Source organism: Colius striatus, chromosome 1 (genome assembly GCF_028858725.1).
Source record: "Colius striatus isolate bColStr4 chromosome 1, bColStr4.1.hap1, whole genome shotgun sequence".
Taxonomy (NCBI): domain Eukaryota; kingdom Metazoa; phylum Chordata; class Aves; order Coliiformes; family Coliidae; genus Colius; species Colius striatus.
This window is the reverse complement of record NC_084759.1, coordinates 164,340,971-164,364,584: the sequence shown is the minus strand read 5'-3', so window position 1 is coordinate 164,364,584 and position 23,614 is coordinate 164,340,971. Positions and strand designations below refer to the sequence as shown.

Genomic DNA, 23,614 nt, shown 5'->3' with positions numbered 1-23,614 from the left:
ATATTCCCTGTTGTACATAGACTGTTATTGTAAGAATGCTGCTAGAACTCCAGCAAACAAAATAATCCCTTCATTTATGCTTTTCCCCATGAATTTTTCCACAGTGTATAAATAATTGTACCAAGGTGTTTGTCAATCAAATTATATAAACAAGCTCTTGCTGATGAGGGTACTTGGAAAACATCCGTTTGCCCATAAAATGCATAAGATAAATTGAATTTGTAAGTTGCCACAATTTACATACACTATATGTTCTCTCTCAGGAGACTAACAGTCAGGAAAAAAAATCTGCATAAATGCACAAAGGCACTTTTTCTTGTAAGCTTCTGGATTGGCTTCATTAATCATAAATCTAAAAGATGAAAGTATCAGAAATTATAAATGAGCTACCTAACTATTTTACAGCCTTATATTGTAATTGTTCTATATTCTTTTGCTTGAATTGAGAGATCCCTGAATAGGGGGGATGTGCTGGGACAGTACTGTACCTTTTGAAGTATTACAAGTTTCTTGCTTTATCACTATACATTTTACACATAACAAACATAATCAAGCCATGATCACTGGAATTAAGATACAAAAAAATTAGAATTTTGTGATCTAACTCATCATCCATAAAGATGAAGGATATGAACTAGTATTACTCATCTGAATTAAATTATTTGCAAAATAATGAGTTTTAGAATAAACTTGGTACAGCAGATAACGTTGATTTTTAAATCTTTGGTGGAAAGGACTTTCTTTTCCCTCCTAGATATTATGCATTTTGAGTTTTCTAGGGTGACAGTAGATTTAGATATAAATATATAAAACAATAAGAAATACTCTTGAAATTCAGGATTGTTAGGTGTTAAAAGTATAACAGTTATTATTTTTTTATGTGGAGTATCACAGTCTTTTTTATGGTGGTTATTATTTTCAGTAATACTAAATGAGTTGAATTTATGAACATAAATTAGTACTTCTACATTTTCAGTTTTACTACATATATACATTACAGACTTGTAAAGATTAATAAAAAAATCCTTCTTATGTTCAAAAGAGCAGAAAAAATAGGATAGTGAAATGAATATCAATAAGAAATTATAGAAAATCAATGGAGGAAATTAAAGGATAAAAAGGAAGCTCTATAGCTGGCAGTAAGGAAAACAAAAATAATTTAAGGTCTATTTAGGACAGAAAGAATCCTATCAATGCTATTTCAGGAACAAATTAATTTAGAGCCCAAATTTTCAATAAGTATTTCCACTCACTACTTCGGGAAAAAGAAAATGAACTACACATTTCCTACTTCTCAATAAAAAAATTATTAAACAAGTTGCTACATGGGTAAAAAGCTGCTGGGTGACTGCACTCAGAGGGTTGTGGGATGCTACCTGGAGCCAGACGTAAGTGGAGTACACAGGATTCTGTCCTTGGGATACCTACTAACACACTCAAAGGCAGGCCAGAGTAGTGGGCAAGTAGGAATGTTAGGGATGAGGACAAATGGAAGTCCTGGACTTGGGCTGGAGGAACCTGATATCACTCCATAATCCACTCCTGAACTTGAAGGCAGAGCACTCTGACCTCGATGAGTGCTGCTTCCACCATCTGGAGTGACTTCAAGTCACAAGCAATTCCCAGTCTTTTTATAATTTACACTGTGCTGTGAAAAGCAACAGCAGAATAGAACCAGTAATACAATTAACTTAATCCTTCAGAGAACTGAACTAAGTCCTGAGCACCTTTCCCTGGGTCAGTGCACAGGCTGAAACTCTCCTTCCATATCCCCATTCAAAGGCTGTCTCCACTCTCCCCAGTGAACTGGGCATCAAAGACTCAGCTCCCACATAACACAGCAGAATGACTTGAGCTCAGACCACTATGAAAGTGCTGTGAGAAGATCTGTAAAGAAACAGAAAAGACAAAAGTCTCACTCAAGGGCAGGATCATTGAGACAGCATTATTAATAGCTCAAAGATGAAAAACACCAGCATGGAAAACTGATGTTCTAACAGGAAAAATGCAAGGAAGCTAGTTAGGCTGATCTGTTCAGCTGGGGACTGATTGTGGAGCCAATTTGTGAAGTCAAATTGCCAATGTCATCAGGGTTGATGTAGCCGGTGGCAGACAGCAACTTGAAGTGCAGAGGATGTGTAGTGGTATCCAATCCTTCCCATTCCTGATGCCAGCATCTCAGCAAAGATTCTTCACACCAGCTGTGGTGGACACTCTAGTGATTAGACTAACAGATAACTAACTCCTAGCTATCTCCTACACGTTAACCAATAAATTTTTACTTTAATAGTGCAAAAATCCTCGCTGGAGACTGCCTTTGTGCCTGGCCGAGGATGTATGAGCAAATCAAACCAAAGAAGAGCTGTAACAACACTGCAGCAGCACAGTAGTTACTTGGGTAACCGTGGTGCACTGACTTGTCACACAGATGGGTCAATATTTTCCAAGATTCCACTTACTAATTGGAATTCCTCTGGAGACTTTTTACAAGCATTTTTCTGGGAAGAAGTAACACAGAATAGGCATCTTGAGGCAAAATAATGGAATCTGTCCTTGTACTACTTGTAGTTCCATTAACTAGAACTGACTATGAGGATGTTTTTCAAGCCTCTAACTAGGTCTCATTTGACTTTTTATTCTTTGCATACATTTCAACAAAGTTGCTTTGAGATATAGCAGTGGAAGAACAGTCAAGGACAGGTGTCACTATTATTACAGCTGACAGATAGAGATCCTGGGCTGAAACTATGCCCAAGGCCCAGGAGAGCAGATTAGGCAGATATTAGCAAATCCCAGCACCTCACAGTGGTCCATTAAAATCCCTATATGTGTATGAAATGGCTGTCAATAGACTACTTCTGGCCTTCCAACCTCAGTTCTGTCTACAAGGACACCAGTCCCACTGAAGCAACTCCTCCCACTGAACCACTGCAGGGGTATGCAGGCACTGTCTCTGAGTAATTTCAGGTTTGTCCCAGGCACAGAGTCTCACCAGAGAAGGGCACTTGAGCTGCCTGTGACACTGAGGCCAACAGAAAGTTCAGTCACAGTTGAAAACACCTGTGGGAGAAAGCTAAGCTCAGGAAAGCTGTGCACTTGTGCTTAGTTTCTGCTACTGCTCTCAGTTTCTGTTGCAAGAGGGTTGTTTATTGATACTACTGGATGGGTAGCCAGTTCAGATGAGAAGCTTAGGGGTTGTGGCAAAGTCTCTTATTTATCATGGAATAAACATATAACATGGTTATATGTTTATATAACATATAAAGGTGCTGTGCAACCTTGTGGAATGCTTGTGGAAGTTATCCTTGCTTGATTTTGATATCCCTATTAGAGAAAAATGTTGATAAACTGGCAATTATCTCTCATAAAAGCCAAAAAATTACTAAAGCAAACTCTCTATTGCAAGACATCATGTTTCCCCTCTATATAGATTATGAAGCATAAATACAGACATAACTATTACAGTATTGTTTGCGTAACCAGCAAAGCTAGAGCAGGATGTGGCCAAAATTGTAACTGGACAGCATAAAATGAAAAATGTGACACATCTGAGCAGTTCACAAAAGTTTTCCATGAACTCTTTAATGCCAGAAATAATTCCAAATTATAATCTGTATGTTTTAAGTAAAGTGTATGCAACTTCAAGTAATGATCAAGTCTTACAGACTTCATTAAACAGGTCTATCAGTTTTTTTACCTTAATGTTCCTCCATTTTTTTTACATTTATTCATCTAAGAGTTGCTGTCTCCTGATGAAATTCAGCTCCATGCCACCACCCAGTGGACTTTTCTTAACCAAGAACAAAAAGAGCCCCTGAAAAGTGCTTGGATACATGCAGTATCAGCGGAAGCACCAGTGCTGCAAATGATTTCTTTTTGTCTTTTCTATGGAGCGGCTCAGCTGAAATGTAGACTGCTATTTGATATTACCTCCTGAAGCTGGATAACCACTCATGTGAGATATTTTAAAATGTTTTTAAATTATCTTCATAATATGTTCGCTGTTGCTATAGAAACAGTCAATAGGAAACATCCATAAGCAGTTGGCATGGAGGAAAACTTAAATTTCAGAGTAAAGATTTTGTTTTTAAATCTAAAAACCTGAAATTAATTTCAATGTAAATACAAAACAAACTACAACACTAGGTAATCAGACTTTGCTTTGTAGTACTAATTTTCCACACTTAAACTAAGGAAAAGTATTTTCTGCATTTTTTTCCCAGATGAGGTTATCTAGCTACTTGCAATGGTATCCCTGTTTTAAACTGAAAGAAATACCCTGGATATAGGCCCTAAAAAGCTCATAAATAAAGTAAATTCTGTAGACTTCTTTCATTACATGTATGCATTGCTTTTGTAAAACAGTGGTGCATATGAATTTATACACTGCTTCCACGGAGCAGTGGCACAGGCTGCCCAGGGGGGTTGTGGAGTCTCCTTCCTTGGAGGTCTTCAAGACCCGCCTGGACATGTTCCTATGCGACCTGATCTAGGTGAACCTGCTTCTGCAGGGGGGTTGGACTAGATGATCTCTGGAGGTCCCTTCCAACCTCTACCATTCTATGATTCTATGATATTCTGAATATCCTTTATTTTAAATTGTTACCAGTTCTCTCAACTGTCCGTGTCTTCCATCACTTCCTTTTCTATTGGGGCCCAACTTCACTGTGATATGCTATTTTCTGTTAAAAAACATGGTCTTTTGAGGAAGTGCACTCTTAATATATCAAAGAAAATACGGCTTCAGGAAACTCTTTTGTGCCAAGTCAGGAAGAATAAGATCTCTTCCTCCATTCTGGTTAGAGAACTAAAAAATACACATCTCTGATCCTCCATCACTTTAATGATGGCATCTTTCTTACATCTAATACCAAAGTCATTCTAGAATAAATGTCTTCTTTCACATACAATAGCCATTCTACTACCTGTAAAGGACTAATTATGATTTATTAATAGTATCATAGACTGAAAGGAAAAGACAAGGAAATTGAAGGCTAATGAATATCTTTTCAGCCTGTAATTAATCTGCAACAGTTAACAGATACAAAAGTCTGCAGTCTTCAGTAGAAATTAGATTTTGGTGGAGTGGGAATAATACCTCAAACATATTAGATAATAATTCAAACTGTAAACAAGTCATATATATATATATATATATATATATATATATACACACACATACACCAAACATCTACTCTGACATATTTTCTAGCGCAAATCAAAGAATCATTTCATATCAAATTCATAATTTTTAGGAGACTACACCTTTTGGAGGGACACCTAATGCAAACTGATTGACAGAGAGGCTTCTAGGTGTTCCTGCTTTTTGAGAGGTTTTCTTTCACTATGTTTTGTGTTGTTGTGAGTTTTAATAAAGCTGTCTAAGGTAAAAGGTAGCTTAATTTCACACTTACCAAATTCCAAGGAAACAAAAACTTAAGCTAAATAGAGCTAAAAATATATAAAAATTTGAGTGCTACAAAAATTGTGCCTATCTACTGCTCTTGCAAAATACCTCAAAAGTCCTTTAGAGCCAAGGAATTTGGTATAAAAAGTCTTCTTTTTCATCATATAGATTGTATTAAATATAGGTTCATCTCAGGATTTCATCAGTTGTAAAGGTTGAAGATGTGCGCAATATCAGAAATTACTTAAAATTTAAACAATTCATTAAATATTCCTCATACGTGCTATTTACTGGTCTTGTTGGCTCAGGATTCCCAGAGAAATATGCTTCATTCTGACATCTTCTGTCACTGCACTCAAAATCCTGGTGTCTCAGAAAGCTTCCAATGTGGTACTGCGCCTCATGAGCTCCCGCTGTGCCTCCCTATCACCACATAAATGCTTATTTGCTTTCATGGCACAGTCAGGGGTGATATAATGCAAACTATTCTGCCAGCAATAAATACAAATCATAACACTTGGGTTCCAACTTTAGGGAAAAACAAACAAACAAGTAACATAAGAGGTCAGAGGATGCACATGGTAGTTTCTCTTACCTCGTATAATTAACTTCAAGCGTGTGCTTAAAACCCACTCTTTTAAGATGAAGTCCATTTCTATGTGCGCTTGTTCTGAGAAGAGATGGGAAGTGAGAAAGTGCATTGGAAGAGCCGTCCTGCCCTCACGTATGTGGCTGAAATTTTGACAACTTGCTCAACTACTAAGTAGGATGCAGAAGTGGAAGGTGTTACTATGTATACTGTGTATATTATAACTGTATTTTGTCCTCTTTGTGCACTCACAAAGAAAATACTTGTTAAATAAAAAGTGTTTGCCATTTTTTACTTGATTTACTGCTCTTAGGGCAAAGGCAATTTATTAATGCCCCTCTATATGTTATCTCTGTGCATTAATGAACTCATTGTCTTCAGAGTAGGATATTGTAAAAAAGCAACAGCTCGTATATTTTCAGGTTTAGAAAAGTAAATTGCCACAAAATCATGTATATAAGTGGTTTTATAATAACAGTGACAACAGCATCACTACCATTTGGCCAACAAGACACAGTTGTAAAATAACAAATGACCATTTTACAAAATTGCCTGAAAATCAGAGAAGTATGTATAAATACCTATGTGTGGATATGGATATGTATTCTATATCACCTTTCCTTTGCTTTCTTGAGCACAGAGCATATGAAACACCGTTTTGTGTTTTCAGATCTGCATTGCATTTCAACATGTTGATACCTATAAAAGTGTGAAAATCATAGAATCATAGAATGGTAGGGGTTGGAAAGGACCTTTAGAAAGCATCTAGTCCAACCCCCCTGCAGAAGCAGGTCAACCTAGATCAGGTCACATAGGAACATGTCCAGTCAGGTCTTGAAGACCACAAAGGAAGGAGACTCCACAACCGCTCTGGGCAGCCTCTGCCAGTCACCCTTACAGTGGAATAGTTTTTTTCTTATATTTAAATGGAACTTTTTATGTTCCAGCTTCATCCCATTACTCCTTGTCCTGTTGCTAGCTACTATAGAAAAAAAGAGATGCCCCAACCTCCTGACACCCACTATTTAGATATTTGTAAATATTAATGAGATCTCCCCTCAGTCTCCTCTTTTCTAGACTAAACAGCCCCAGTTCCTGCAGGCTTTCCTCGTATGAAGGATGTTCCAGTCCCCTGATCATCTTGGTGGCCCTGTGCTGGACTCTCTCCAGAAGTTCTCTGTCCCTCTTGAGCTGAGAAGCCCAGAACTGGACACAGGACTTCAGATGAGGATATTTTAATGTGTATTGGTTTAGCACCTACTAAATATATTTTAATACATACCAGATTATTTTAAAATTAACTTTCTCTACTTCATTAAACTCAAATACCATTTTCCACCTAAGGTATCACTTTTACTCTGTCTATGTGTGAGGGGAAAAACAGGAAAAAAAAAGTCAATAGAATTTGTGACACAGCATGAATTCATGCCTTTTATACCCACAATTTATACAAATGGACCATTATTGGGAGAAATCAAAACAGCATCAAAAATATCTTTCACTGTATGTCTTTGGAGAATGAAAGGTACATGCTGAATTCAAAAGCAGAAATTATAGTATATTTCTCTGAGCTGACAAAAACACACATTGATTATCAGAGCAGAATACAAAATACAATATATTGCAGCTTTATATTTGAGAGGAGATGTCTTACTTCCAGCAGATATATGCTCTGTAATCCAAAGTGCAGAATGTTGTTCTTTTTTAGCTATCATCAGGAAATAAGATGCAAACTGAAACAGGACACTAAAGCAAAAGAAACTGCACTTAGAAAAAATAAGCTTGGCTTTAATTTTTTAACAGAAAAGTTTATGAAATATGTGGTATTTTTGGACTTTTTGTATCCAGTAATTTTTCCATATGAAGTGTGGCAACCTAACATTTTCACATAACTTTTACATATCTGGTAAACTTGAACTCTGTGTTGCCAGCTATCAGTGATGCTGGCCAATCAAGTTTTGTTCTTTGTGTGTAAACATGAAGTAAAATGTCTAAAAGCTTTAAATGCTCAATATCTGTACAGGTCAGTTATAAAGCTTCCTGCCATAATTCTGATAACTCTGGACCAGATCTGACATACCGTGCGTGCACTGAATGCAGAGTTTGTATGTGCACAATAAATCCTGAATGCTGAGACCAGATGAATTTTCTGTCAATTAGACAGCCATCTGTGGAGGGCAGTTACTTCCATTCCTTCCTGGAAAACACTCAATAAAAATATAACAGTCCTATCTTCAGAGAGCAAGTCCAAAACTGGCGTAGGTAGGAAACATGGATTATATCAGCCTGAAGACTGTTTTAATTATAAACATTCAATTGGGAAAATAATAACTCAACAGCACCAGCCTGACTAGTCTGGTACATACCTCTGCATACAAAACTGCAATTAGCCCTTGTAACTAAGAGTACATTAAAAAATAAATAATTGTCTATTCAACTTATTATTTTATTCTGGAAAAAAATAAAAGGTATTTATTGTAATATGTTTCATCTAACTTAACTGGACAATAAAAGAAATTGAGCACAAATGTTAACCAAATGATAAAACATAAATCCAGCATCACCTTGCTACTGTACGTGTTTCACCACCTGAGCCTTCTTGAAACAATCTAAGCCCCATGTGTAACACTGCAGTTGGCCCTTAACCTAAAACAATGTATTACAGTACAATTTTATTTTTAAAAAACTTTTAAGTAGGAAAATAATTATTTCTAGTTTCATACCAACATGTGGCTTTGACTTTTAGCTTAAAAAGACATGCCAGCAATTGTAGGACATATACTTTCCATCTGCTATTCGCAGTTGATTTAAATCCTATTACTTTGTTATGTCATATAAGGAAATAAAAGGGAAAAGAGAGGAGAAAAAAGAGGGGAGGAAGAGGAAAAAAAAAAAGGTACAAAAATTAAAAGAAAGGGGTAAAGAATTAAAAAGAACCTATCCTGTAGTAAATTCTTAGTTTAATTCAAATAGTAATAATCATCATCATCTAGAGACAAAGAAATATTACCATAACAAAATTAACAGCTCGCTACTAAAATGGAGCTGAGAAACACAGTACTCTGCTGCTCTGTCCTGATCAGCCCTGTGTGATACATTCTGGACTGCTTTACTATTCCATTGCTCAGAAAACATTTCTCACTCTGTCTAAATTTAAACAGAACTACACTGTGAATCATAGACTTATAATTAAGCATTGTTGCTCTAAATGACCCTTGCAAATCTTGTAGACACAAGACGGGATTCATCTTACCTCTTACCTCTAGAAGTCTGGATGTTAGAACTAGTCACCATAAACTACAGATAGGTATGTTTCTCTAGAAGTTATACCTGTGATGTATGTTCACGTGAGACTATTTCTGCCTTGATGGTATCCTCACTAACTACGGAAAACCTTGAGTTAGAATATTAAATTTATGTTCTTAAAATAGGACAAATAAAACTACCTTCAGTTTGTAAAAAAAAATCAGGAATTCCTGATTGTTGTTTTCACTTACTACTTTTTGTGCCTCAGAAAACTTCACTACATGGCAGGGTCATCAGATATAAAACCATGATCTCTAAAACACACAAAAATATTAAACAACACTCTTGTAGCTCCTTTACATAGTTATGGGTTTTCTTTGCAAGTAACAAACAAGAACAATGAATAACATGCAACACTTGTCGAGAAACCCAAACCCATATTGCATTATACTCTTGTTTTTGAGACCTTCCATGGAGCTACATCTTCAATGAATGAGACAACTACATTACAGTCACTCCAGTATGCTGTAGGTTTCAACACTTGTACTGTTTATGCGTATTACAGAAAAATTTTTATCTGTAGTTCCTGAATGCATGTACCTGTATTAATTTCCATAATGTTTTTATTTTTTCACTGCTTCCCAAGTTATTAGTGACAGCTACTTCAAAGTGACATCCTGCTTGTAGTTACAGAGCCACTACTCTTATTCATACCCACTTTGCAGTTTCTATCATCTTTCAGTGTTGTCTCAAGTCACTTTCGATTGAACAGGTTATTCCCTTTTGGTAGGCTTCTGTGGACTTCCCAGTTGAAAACATGAGCTGTGTGATTTCATGACACAGGGCATATTTACCACTAAAAATTTCTAGCTACTACACAGCTCTCAGGAATAAAAGAGTTCAGTCACTACCGTCACGGCAAATATAAGAACAAGAAGACCCAAACAAAAAAGGTCTCTGACTACTAATCTCTAGAATTCTCCTTAATCCCTTGAGCTATTCAAACATAACTGATAAAAGCATTCATCATGCAAAAAAGGACATAAAGAAATGGTTAGCTGCAGCCTGCTGTTACTTTTGACTACAAGTTTACAGTACTACAAAGGAAAACAAACTAAATTACTTAATAAAAAAACTTAATCTAGATGAATTTACCATTTCTCCTCTTTTCATTGTTTTTGTAGCTAGATATTTATGTTCAATGCTGTGTATATATTTAACAAATACTACTCTTCCTTTGTTTTGTTGTTTCAAACTAAATTGTTTTGTAGATTAGAGGGACGGTATCAGCTCTCATAATCTGGCAACTGTCAAGGGTCAAAAATAGAGCTATTTGTTTCTCATTCAGTTCCAAAGAACAGCATTTGTGCAGTGAGGAGTATATCAATGGGGAGTTTAACCCACTCTGATGCCCCATAGGCAGATCCATGCAGCAGAGCTGTAACCATTTACACTGGATTCCAGTGCCAGAGCACCTACTGTGAGCAGAAATCAAGGGCTCTCCTCAGGGAAACAGTCCTTCTGCTTTTAGCACTTGGGATTTTGTAACACGAAAAGGCAGTTAGGAGACAAAATGAAATTCAGCATTTTTGAACAGAGATAGTTAAAATCTATGTGTCACTTCTTATGTTATCTAATGAGCAAGTGTGGAACGAATAGATTAGTAAAACATTAAGCTAGCTGAGTTTCTTTTCATAATATTTACTTTCTTTTTTTAATTTGCAAAGTGACATCCTGAAATACATTTTCCCAACAAATATTTGTGTTTCCTCAACTGGATTGATATGAAAATATTAAAAAAATAGATAGAAACGTGAGGATGATATCTCTTTGGGGGAACTAAATAAATCCAGACTTGAAAATAATTGATCCAAACTGCTATTAAATAAAAACTACATAGAAGTCAACAAAGTTCATAACAAAGCTATACAAAAAAAGGTATAGCAATCAGCATATTGTTGATGCAGTTTCACAGCAGCTTTACGAATGGACCAACAATTTTTACCAACAGTTGAGATTGAACTATCTTAGACTTCTTATCTTCTTTTTCACATTCCACAAAGGTTTTCTTTGCAGGTTAAGTCAGAAAGCTAGATATATGGCTCTCAGTTCCTTAACTGCTCACTCAGCAATTTCCAGAAAACATGCATGAGTTAAAAAAATCTACAGAAAATTGGTATTTCAGAGCTCTGCCCTGTCCTCACTGAATTTAAGTGCCTTTCCTTTTTTTTAATGCTCACAACACTTTTGTCCATTAATCTGTTTAGAACTGCTTCTAAACTCTTTGATTAATGATTTAAACCACTACTTTGTGAAAGCAGAAACAGACACTAAGATTACCATCAGGCTTTTAACTTCCATGTCTTTATCTAATTCTTAGTACAGGCATAATTTATTGGACTGTAAAGATAAAAAAGATCCAAAGTCTACATTGTCCCCCATTTCTAAAACTTTAGTATCTTAGCGGATGAAAGTTTTTTCTTTGTTTTTCCTATTAGTAGCAAGAAAAAAAGAAATTCTTTAAAGATGAGTGATGGGTGAGACAGTCACTGTACTGTCAAAGACAGCTTAATGAGATGATCCACTCAAGTTATTATTATGATTTCCAAGAATTTATCTGCAGAAGGAGCAAGAGAAGTTTCATATTCTGTTCCTCAGAACGAGCAAGAGAAAATGAATGTATTGTACCTTTTGCTTTATTCTCTTTTTTTCTGATTCACAGTTTCACTGGTCTATAATGAAAGGAAAAATTGGTATGTCTGAAGTTGCCTACATTCACTATCTAACCTAAAGCACAAAATTTCAAACTGTGAAGCCCTCTGCCTTCCACTTCATCTTACTCAGAAGATGTCCTGGAAAGACATGGCTATTTGACATCTGCAGGCCTTCAGAGAATAAAAAAACTAGAGAAGACAGAAGTTATGTCTGTTGCCAGGAAAAGGAAAAAAGAATGGCAACATGGCTTACTCTCCTCTCTTTCACATTCAATGTCTTTGCTACATATTATAGTAAGTAATTATTATAATAAAGTTTAAACAAGTTTAATAAAAACCAGTACAAGTTTAATATCCCATTGGACTAACTTCTCATATGTTTCAAATTAAAAGATACAGTTAAATGCAGCAGCTTTTACAGAGAGTCTCCATAAACTTTCGTAATTGTTATTGTACTGTTTTCCTTGAGAGCATCAGATGAAAAAAAAAAAGCAATTAGAACTTCATTTCCTTCCCCTAAAGATTCCTTCCCTCCATTCTATACACTTTTCTCCACAGAAATATGATGGGTCAGTTGTTACACTGCTACTCTGTAAATGCAAGGTTCAATTCCCTTCTCTACAGGCGTGACCTTGAGCCATCCAGTGTCATCACTGCTGTTATCACCACTGCTGCCTTCACTGGTACTGAATTAACAAAGAAGCTTGCCAATTAATGAAGAGGCTTGAGTGCAGGAGTGCTGGCTCAGGAAGCAAATGAGATGCAACCCGGGCTGCTGCTTTGTGGTATCAGCAAAAAAACTGCGAGGAAATATATCATTTTAACTTCTTCCTTGTAGCACTGTTATGTTAAAAATTAACTGCTGGCAGAAAAAGGCTCTTGTATGACAGCCTGTGGGAAGCGGGACTTATTCATCACCCCCTTTTTATCTCCAAATCAAATAAAGTTATGAAGGAAAGTGATGGGGAGAAGTGTCAGAAACTCCTCAACGACGGGGATAAAGTCAGACACTGCACTGGTTTTTGATTAAGTGCTCTGTCTAATCAGGTTAGGTGAAGCACTGGGAGAAGAGGGAAGTGTTTTCAGGTACCTCTTCAGAAAAATCAGACAAATCTTGTCTGTTTCATATTAACTACCACCAAGAACATGAAATAAAAGAACTGAAGAGAATGACAATAATTAGACTGAGGCAAGATTATATTTTAATGACCAATACTGTGGAACAGATATGATAAACCCTGAATGTCCCTCAAAATTCTAATTCTTAAACACAAGTAAAAAAACAAACAAACAAAAAAACCCAAATCAAAACAAAAAAACCCCATCAGAGCCCAATTCTGTCCTTTTCCAGTAATCACCAGCTGAGAATTCTTGTTGCTAAAGGAGGAATGAAGAAAATCCAAAAGGGTAATTAACTTACTAGCTCATATTCCCTAGCCTATTCTCCAGAAACAATCAAGCGTATGGAATATTTTGATAGGAAAGTTTTCACTCAATTTTAACACCATAGAAAAATATCTGGATTTCAAGTGTATCACTTAGACTTTATCCAAATGCTTTAAACAACACATTTAAAAGTGTACTGATATTTAGAATGTACACCAGTACCCATGGCAATACCAGTAATCCAGGATGGCCACTGACCATCTGAATTACTGCTCCAATCCTTATGGTTTTCCACAATCTTTCCAGAGAGCTGACACCATGGCAGGCATCTGCCCAGCAGATATTTAGGCAAATGAACTGATGGCAAACCAAGGGGGTTTTTAAGATGACAATTCAGCAAACTTGTGTTTAATGATTCCTTTGCCAAAGAATGAAAAAAGGTTGTACGAGTAAGAGCCACAGGCAAAAAAACAGACCCAGAAGAACTTCAGTCATGAATTGAAACGGAAGATGTTTCATATTATTCAGAAGTTACATGAAGCTAACATTTTAAGTCTTATATGCTACTGATAAAACCCCTAATAATTGCAAATAGTTGTGGTTTGCATTTTGTTGAAAAAAAGGCTGACAGTCTAGAATGATAAGGCTCAAAACACACTGTGTACATGGCACTTTCTCACTTTCTAGGCACTTTGTAGATTTTTGCTCTTCAATGTTTCATCGAGCCATTCATTTTCGGCAATTACAGCAAATATCAGAAAAAAAGCAAAACCAACCAACCTAACAAAAATGACCAAACCATAGAGGGAAAAGTATAAAACAGAATGAGCACATGAAATCCACACTCCTTTTCCCTCCTACAATGGACATGTTCATTTCAAGAAAAACTCCCACATTTTCTGTTAGTGAAATATCTTATGACTCATGTTCAGTATTTCCTAAATGGCACCACAACACAAGGATTCAAAGCCTTGCAAAAAAGTAAAAGCAACGAGGTAGAAGAAGCCCCGGGATATCAATGCAACAAATATTTTAGTCAAGTCAGATTCCTAAACTAGTCTGCGTTTAACCATGCCTGTCATATAATTCCAAACCATTTCATGTGTTGTGACACCAACTTCTAAATGGGGTAATTTAATGCTGTAAATAATTTAATCCTGTGATACAGTAAATGTATGGCAAATCTTACGAAGCATGTCCTGAGAAAATTCTTCCAAGACATTCCTTACTTGAATATCTAACCAGTCCTTATTATTATGCAGAAAAAACTCCACATGATTTCTTGGCCACCAAAGCAGACTGAGATAAAGGAAAAAGTATACTAGTATGCTCCTGTATACACTTAAGGAAAAGAGTTATCTTGCTTTTTTGCAAATTTACTAGCCTTACTAAGAATGCTTTCATTTTATTAGGCCAAAGATCACTAATTGCATCTCCCAATCAAGGTTTAAAAGAATCCTTTCTCTAAAGATGTTCCAAAAAACAAAGATTAGAAACTTGATGTACTCAGCATACCAAATTCTCGACCCATCTACCTGACCCATCCCCCCTAGAAAGTCATATTTAAGTTTTATGAACAACATAAATCATCAAAGTATAAATGACCAAGCACAAAGTATATACTATGTCTATAAAATTTTTACACTCAAACCAGCTTCGGACTTTCGTAAGTTTTACTCTTTGTGGAGAATGATAAATGACAGCCATTCAAGTGTAGTTTCATGGTTTTTGTTTCTGTGTGCTAAACCCTATCCAACAGCACACAAAACACACTCCAAGCCTCATCAGTTCATGAGTTGTGTCACATGTATCATTTACTCCTGCCAAGTAAGCATAATTTTAGTAGTAACAATTTTAGGACGTGTTAGAGCTAGAAAACAACTGCTTTATACCATGTAGATTCAAGATCAGATGATACTAGGCTCTAATGATTTGGATTTTAGGATGTTACACAGCTAACAGAATTAAGTTTGGAAATACACACCATTTATTTCTACAGTACCAGATCTGTTCCAACACAGAATATGTATTTTCAGGATCAACTTTCTACACTGTTGGACTGATGAGAGAAATCAAGCCAATGACGAAAGTCATACAGAAGCAGAAAGACATTATTTATTAAAAGTCATTTAATAAAATGTCCACAGGTAAATCAAACCCTGCAATTAAGATGTATGCAGAGATTTATGTATTTTGCTGTATCTTCTGAAGAAGAAACTCCATTTGTAAGTTCAGATTTGGCTGTCCTCTTTTTGTCTTCTTACACAGTATTTTATAAGCTTCCATTTTCTTTTGCTTGTATAACCGTTGAGCTTCTTCTCTTTGTTGTTTTCTTTTTTCCGCTTCCTGAAACGAAAGACACAATTATGACATAACTACATACCTTCTATAACTATGAAGCTATCTATAAGCAACAACACTTCTTTTTTTAAAGATACTGGATATTAGATATTGTACTGACAAGAGAAACACTCTTGGAAGCTTAATCAGGACACCTCATTTTGCATATACTGCAATCAAAATGTATTACATTGCCTAAAACTTCAAGAGAATAGCAAAGGAGAGTTTCTTTGGTGGAACATGACTCTACCATGTCAAACTTCTACGATGTTACAACGTGTGACATTTCACAGTGCCATGAACAACACATGGGGAGAAGACAAAACTAGGTAAAAAAGGATGTCTCAAATGTATAACTCAACTGAGTTATTCATCAATGATATAATTAAGATACACCTTGCAAGAATAATTCCCGTTGAATTAGAAGGAGGGAAAGAATTAATACACATTTTGGCCATGGATATTATTACATCTAATTGTTTTGCTGTTAGTCAAACCACATACAAAGGTAAAATAAAGACTATATTATAGTAATACCATAAGAAATAGGTTGGACAATTCAGCTTTCATCACAAGATAACGGCATTGTTATTACTTGCCCTTCTATAATATTTAAAAGATCTAGCATAATCTCTTGGGATGTGGAGCTCAATATGGGATATCAAACTCTAAGTTTTTCCTGCTATGCTAACTTATGTAATAAAATCCCACTAACGGCACCTGCAAGACAAAAAGAGTAAGACCAAAGAGAATGGTAACTTTGAACACCTGCATGCCTGAATATTACTGCCAAGTTGAAAAAGGCTGAAATACCAACATCTGTGTTTCTCTCCCTCCAGTCCTCTTTGGGTCCAAACAGAAGTCTAACAGAAATGGTATTAATCTAGTCTTTGTCTACAATCAAGAGCGATGTCTTTACAATCTACCTCTCTCTTCCGAGTACGCTCAGCGTTTATTTTCTCATACTCTTCTTTTGCCTTCTGATTGGATGTTTTCCTCTTAAACTTTGCTTCAGTCACGACTGACCTGTAAGAAAAAGTACAGGTACTTCAGATATGGACTATCACCAAGCAGACATAACTATTTATCCCACAGCCACAGAAGAATCAGAGCACACATTACTACTCTTCCACCGTTTTTCTGCATATTTGGGGAAATTAGACATACAGATTTCAGAAATCTCACCCTTTACAATGAATGGATATCTATTTGCACTACTCTTATATGATATTCCCAACACCTTCACATGTAATGTAATGTAGAGCCAGTGTTAAAACACAGCAAACTAAAGTTGTCCAAAGCCCAGTCTGCTGAAGACTGGACTGCACACAGTTTTTAGCAACTCATGTCCTGTGTCTGATGGATTTTCACATGGATGCAATTTCATGAAGTTTAAAGTGTCTAAAAGAGAGGGGGTTTTTTTACCCCTCATCATATGAGTTTTGCAGTTAGAAAAAGTGAAGGCACTAGCTTAGAGCTGTATTATCTCTTCCTAATTCTGACATATGGATTCAACTGCAGACATATGAGGGCAGCCAGTTGTCAACAGACTGCCTTCCAGAGAAGTCAGGTTGACATGGCAAGGTGAAAAAGCACAGTAGTAACAATGCCTTTACAGAAGTTTCTTCTTTGAGGAGATGGCACATAATTGTCCTTAACGATCCAAAATTAGGAACTGAAATCATGTTCCTGCCAAATTTCAATATAAAAAACTGCCCAGCTATTTTTCACCAAAGACAACAGTAAAAGAAAACCAGGGCCATTTGTCCAGCATTTATTGTCACACTACTTTGAGTCAACTTTTCTGGTTATTTAGTTCTAAATTATAATGTTTTTCTGATTCACAACAAAGATATTATATAAGCACTGTGGTAGTAACGACACTTCACACTTGAAAAATATAAGCCTTGCTAGATATTTAATAACTGTTTGCAAAATAAGCTCTTTATTACTCACACTACAATAAGGTTAAAACTAGCCATCATCACCTAGGAGCCTTGAGACACATGACTGAAGGAAAGAGAAGGTATCTGCTCACACTTTCATTTAGAAAAACCATTCTCTTCTGGAGGGAAAAAAAAATAAATCTTTGCTTTATTCTCATCTCCATCTTGTGGCAACACTGTGTAATGACACTTCATTGTTTCAAGTACAAATCCAATGGCAATTTCTGCTAAAAATAGAATTACCTAACAAAAGTCTTATTTTGCATTTCTATAGAACATTGAAGTCTATAAAACAGACTCAATTCATCAGACTACATCATAGATTAGCACTCATTTCTGAAGAACTACTAATTCTAGTTTATAATTGCAGCACCCAAATTAAAGACCCCTCTGGTTTGAAGACCATCAGTCCTATTTCAGATACACCCAGGAATTAGCTGCTTACTCTAGACGAAATTCCACCTTTCTCCCACTGCTGGACTTATATCTGATGCTCTTTCCCCCCTCTCCTGAGTATTCCTCCCAACAAAGTTTACATGGAGTTACAACTTGGAATTTAAAGACTTAGGAATCCTTGTACAGAAGGACATTATCTTGTTCTGGTTTTGGCTGAGATAGTTTTCTTCACAGCAGCTACTATGGGTCTGTGTTTTGAATTTGTGCTGAAAACACTAATAATAATAAAGAGATATTTTTGTTATTGCTGAGCAGTACAGAGAGTCAAGGCCTTTTCTGCACCTCACACCAGCCCACCAGTGAGCAGGGTGTGGGTGCACAAGCTGGATGGGGACACAGTTAGGGCAGCTGACCCTAACTGACCAAAGGGATATCCCAGACCATATGGTGTCATGCTCAGCAATAAAAGCTAGAGGAAGAAGGAAGGGGGAATATCTGGAGTGATGGTGTTTGTCTCCCTCAGTAACCATTACATGTGATGGACACCTGCTGTCCTGGAAACGGCTGAGCATGGGTCTGCCCATGGGAAGGGGAGAACTGCTGTTTGTGTGCATGGATTTTGCTTTCCCTATTAAACTGTCTTTGTCTCAGTTCACAAGCTTTATCACTTTTACCTTCCAATTCTCTCTCCTATCTCAGTGCAGAGGATTGAGTGAGCAGCTGTGTGATGCTTAGCTGTCATCTGAGGTTAAACCACAACATATTTCAATCACTGTACCTGAATGCTGTTTAAAAACACTGCTATGACAGTGTCAGATCTGAGTGACTACTATTTTCATTTTACTGACACACCTAAGCAAGTTTTCAGGGTGTGGGAGCTGGTGGGGCATGCTGCTGCTGGTGTTCTCGGCATGACGGCTCACCACTGCCGTGACACTGACAAATCACTGCCTTAAGGTTTTACTAGATCTTCCACTTCAGTTTTTCTTTTTAAACATCATAGTTAAAATCCCCCTAAACTAACCATATCACAAAAGGATAACTGCATGCAGTATCATTCTAGAAGAAAACTTATCAAACTGTGAACAGAAAGACAATGCAAAAAATGTCTCTGAACAGTGATAATCATTTTTAAAAACTGGAGAATCAATTGAAATGAAAACTGCCGACTCAAAAGCACACAACCTGAACAGCAGGCTCTTATCTTTGTAGATCACAGAATCACAGAGTCATATGGGTTGGAAAGGACCTCAAGAGATCATCTAGTCCAACCTCCCTGCCAGAGCAGGACCATCTAGAGTAGGTCATACAGGAACTCATCCGGGTGGGTTTTGAATGTCTCCAGAGAAGGAGACTCAAGATATGGTAATAAATTGGGCAAACACGTATTGCTCTTAGACTGAACCTTACAGTTGTAACTGTCATATTATTTCTGTTGAATGAAGCCTTAAATATCATCAATTTTGCTGATTCTGATGCAAACAAAACTAAGATGTAAATTTTCTAACCCTTAGGAAAAAACTCTTAAGCCCTAAAGCTAGTACAGAAAATTATACTGAAGTCTATGTAAAGGGTAAGATCTAAACCATTCTATTAATGAGAGATTCGAAAAACTTACTCCATTGCCTTATTTTCTTCTGACGAAATCGAATCATCTGGAGCCCTACGCCGTCGTTTCTTAAGCATTTCTTCCTCAGCAAGGTAAAGATGTTTTAAGTGCTCTGGGTAAGTATCGGTAAACTGATCAGTCTGTTGGGAATGGACCTTTCTTCCCTTTTTCAACAATTTCTTGTATTGCCTTTCAATCTTTTGTTTTCTCTGAAATGCGAATCCTCGTCCTGAAAACATAAGAAAAAGGGAGTTAAGTACACCAGCCCTAAAGCAGCAACAAACTGTTCCATAGTGGCCAGGACAATTTCAATTAACTTTCTTTCAAAAATAGAAAACCTCACCATATGTCCTAATTTTAATAAGGATCAGTAAAAAAAAAAAAAAATCAGGAAAGAAAGAACAGTTATAAATCTGTTCCCCCCTGTAGCAGTGCAGCTTGCAGAGATTTACTGAAAAATACCACCTAAGCACTTGAGAGAACATACTACTGTAAACATGCTACTTCATACGTATTCAATATCATACACCTTTGCCAATACTTTTTGAATCCACTTGTCATGGTTTGACATGGAGCCATTTGTACGAATGGAGAAGGGGCTGTAAAGATGGTTCCTGTAAGAAGTTGCTCAGAACTCTCCCCGGCTTTGAGTCAGACTCCCTTCTAGGGCTGAGCCAATTAGATGCCTCCACAATCACTTTTTAAGAAGAAGCTGCAGGAAAAGAATGGTTCTTCATGTTCCTTCTTGTTCTATCCTTCCTTCTTTTCTGGCTGGTGGTGGTGCAAGGAGTTGGAGAGAGAGAGAAGCAACCACGCAGAACCCAAGGTCAGTGATGGAAGAGAGGAGGAGGTGTGCTGGAGCAGAGACTAGCCTGCATTTTACGGAGAGGACTGGTGAAGCTAAAGTTTGTTGGCACTTTGTTAAAGACCCCACATCAGGGACAGTGACTAACTTTGTTAAAAATCTTGTGTCAGGGGCAGTGACTATGCCCAGTATTTGCAGAGACCATAGCTGCTGGGAAGAACTCATACCAGAGAAGTTCACTAAGGACAGTGTCCTGGGGGAGGGACCCCATATCAGAGCAGGAGAAGAATGCCAGGAGTCGTCCTCATCTGAGAAGACAGAAGTGGCAGAGACTATCTGTGAGAGACTGACCACATTCCCCATTCCCTACCTACCCAAGGTGTTGAGAGGGGAGGAGGTAGAGATACTGGGAGCAGTGAGCTGGGCCTGGGAAGAAAGGAGGGATGGGGAAGGAGATTTTAAGTGCTGGTTGTATTTTTCTCATCATCCTACTCTCTTTTTTGCTTTTTGCTCTGTCCTGTTTCTTGTGGGTAGTAGAATAAACTTTCCTCACTTTCCTCTCTAAGTCAAGTACTGGAGCCTGTTTTGCCTGGAACCGTTAATTGGCAGCGAGCCCTCTCTGCCCTTGTCTTGATCCATTACATGCTTGGTTATCTTTTCTCCTCCCGTTTCGCTGGGACCTCTGCTGTCCTAATGAGGGTGGAGGTGAACGGGGGGCATTGAGCGAGAGATTGTCACGGCGCTTCATCACTGGCTGGGTAAAACCACAACACCACTGAAAGGATGTATTCATGTTTCACTTCTCCCTTGCTTTGGATGGCTTCATAAGCATTATCAAAATAGATTCCTGCAGATAGTTACAAGAAGACACTGATAACAGTAATACTGTCTGCTTAAGTAGTCTACAGCTGTAATGTTACAGAAAGGGAAAAAAAAATCACTAAACCACTGTACTATAATATAGGAACATTCTGTTACACCTCTGCACAAAAGTGGTATTTTTATTGCTACTACTTCCTTTCCATGCCTCTCCAGAAAAAGCTTTTTCTACAACTTCAGAAGCATGCTATATCACAGGACAACTTAGCCTTAAAGGAACCATCAGATAATGGTTATTTCAGTCATTGTCTACTTATGAATACAAATCAAACATATTTCTTTTTCCTAACATGTCATTTTTTTTAACCCATTAGCCTTAAGAGTTACTGACTTTTGTAATACTCATTAGCAGAACAGTTTCTAAAGCCAGTAACTCCAAATCGGTCCCAACTTTTCCTTTGCTTCTTCGTGCAGTTGAAATTTCAGAAAAGTGTGCTGCAAAAACCAGTGTTCTTTTTCACATCAGTTTATTTTCACATTTGCTAACTACCCGTCAATAGCCTGAACCTGCTTGCAAATCTTAAAACACACTATCTTAAAACACACTGCTTCATGGAAAGCTACGGGCCAAGTCCGGAGCGTGAGGACCATCGCCACCCGTCCCGAGCGACTCACGGAAAGCTCCGCAGCGTCGAGGGCCAGTGGTTCCAGTGGTTCCAGTGCACACGGGCCGCCTGCAGCCGCTGCGCAGCACCTCAGCCGACGACTGGCACCCCCTCGGCGGCGGCTCTCCCACCTTGGCACCGCCTCAAGCCCCGACTCACCCTCCTGGACGCTGCCCACGACGTCGCGCTGCCAGGCTGGCCTCCAGAGCCGCTTTCTCCGGGCACCGCGAGCCGCGGAGACCGCATTATCCGCCGCCGGCCGCGACTCGCTGCTCCGTGCCGCCGCCATCACGCTCCCGCCGTGGCGCGGCGAGACAACGTCACTGAGCTGCGCTGCCGCCACTCGGCGCTCGATTCACCCTCCTCCGCGGCTGGCGGCGGCGGCGTGGGCGGCAGCCCCGACGAGCCGAGCGCGGCCCGGTGCGGTGCGGTGCGATGGCGCGGCCACGCGCCGCGCTCCCGCCTCAGCTGCCGGCGGCGGCGGTGGTGGAGACGCTGCGGCGCGTGTCGCGGTTCCTGGCGCGCGCGCTGCCGCTGTGCCGCGCGCACACGGTGGAGTTCTACACGCGCGGGCTGTGGGAGCGGCTGGTGGCGCTGCGCCCCGCCGCCGTCATGGAGGCTCTGGCGTTGCGGCGCCCCCTAGGGGAGGCCTCCGGCGCGGCGGCGGCGCTGTGGGGTGAGTCGGGGGCGGGACTCGGGGATCCGCTGCGGGCGCAGGAGCCGGCAGGGCACGCTGCCGTAGGCGTTCACGGCGTGACGGCTCACCACGCCGTTGTGGCAGCATGGGCTGTGCGAGGGCCAGTGAGGCCACCCGTGAGCCTCTCGCCGGCTGCCCCCTCCAGCCGCCCCGTGCTCCGCAGGGGATACGGGTTTCTTCTCTCCCTCTTATGACCTCGTCCCAGCCCTCCCGTCCGCGTTTACTTTCCTCGCTGTCATAAACCGAGACCATTTTACACCACTTTGCTGAGCTGCTTTGTTTTCCCGTGTCATCCCCCCGCCGCCTTCCCGCAGCCATTCCCCATGAAGTTCCACTGTGAGCCGAGGGAGGCACTTTCTGCTGTTTAGTGCCTGTGTTTGGCCCGGTTGCGCTCATCTCTTGCGGGGTAACGGCAGGGATTGATAATTGTCACGGTTCAGATGAAACATTACCGTGGTGGGAGGAATTGCACTTTAGGAGGCTCTCGGTAGTGACAGTTGTGATGATGGTCTCATTTTATTAATTTCATCCCGTTCATTCAGTGATGAAATGAAACTCCCGACTGTCAGATTTCTTGGCTCTGAGTAATTGCTGAAGAACAGAAGTAAAATGAACCAAAAAACACTCCTCCACATGAGTGGAAAGATGTAACAGTTAAGAGCCCTCCAAATGTTTAAACTCTGGAAATGTGAAGGACAGCTGGAAAAGGCTTAAACATCGCTTTCCTATGTATCTCTAATAATGACTGTCTGGCAAAGGAAGACAGGAAGCAGTTTTACTTCTGACAAGACCTATTTATGAAGCACTTCATATTTTTAGTAATTCTCAAGAGGAGGCCAACTATGAAACCGTATTACTAAATTTACTGCAGTCCAAGTAGAAGGGAAACGTACCAGTAATACACTTTCAGGCAGAGCACAGAAATGAAGATGAAGCACCTGAAAGGTGTGGTATTTGGGAGGACTGAGCCCAAGCAAAGAGATCAGTTTCAAAAC

The 23,614-nt window shown here is 38.8% G+C and overlaps 2 protein-coding genes across 4 annotated transcripts in view; one reads left to right on the top strand and one right to left on the bottom strand.

Annotated features, from left to right (window-relative positions):
- Nucleotides 1-13,199: 13,199 nt before the first annotated feature.
- On the bottom strand, nt 13,200-22,293 carry CCDC59 (coiled-coil domain containing 59). The gene is made up of 4 exons (XM_062016007.1): nt 22,082-22,293; nt 19,643-19,862; nt 16,609-16,708; nt 13,200-15,688 (listed from the first exon to the last, which is right to left on the bottom strand). The coding sequence occupies exons 1-4, from the start codon at nt 22,209-22,211 to the stop codon at nt 15,527-15,529; spliced, it is 612 nt and encodes a 203-aa protein (XP_061871991.1). The 5' UTR covers nt 22,212-22,293; the 3' UTR covers nt 13,200-15,526.
- A 22-nt stretch (nt 22,294-22,315) lies between these two features.
- Nucleotides 22,316-23,614, top strand: part of METTL25 (methyltransferase like 25) — a 63,262-nt gene continuing 61,963 nt past the window's right edge. For all 3 annotated transcript variants that reach the window (XM_062016003.1, XM_062016004.1, XM_062016005.1), the window contains exon 1: nt 22,316-22,598. In XM_062016003.1, the coding sequence (XP_061871987.1) occupies nt 22,358-22,598 (241 nt within the window). In that variant the 5' untranslated portion in view covers nt 22,316-22,357. The remainder of the gene's footprint in view (nt 22,599-23,614) is intronic.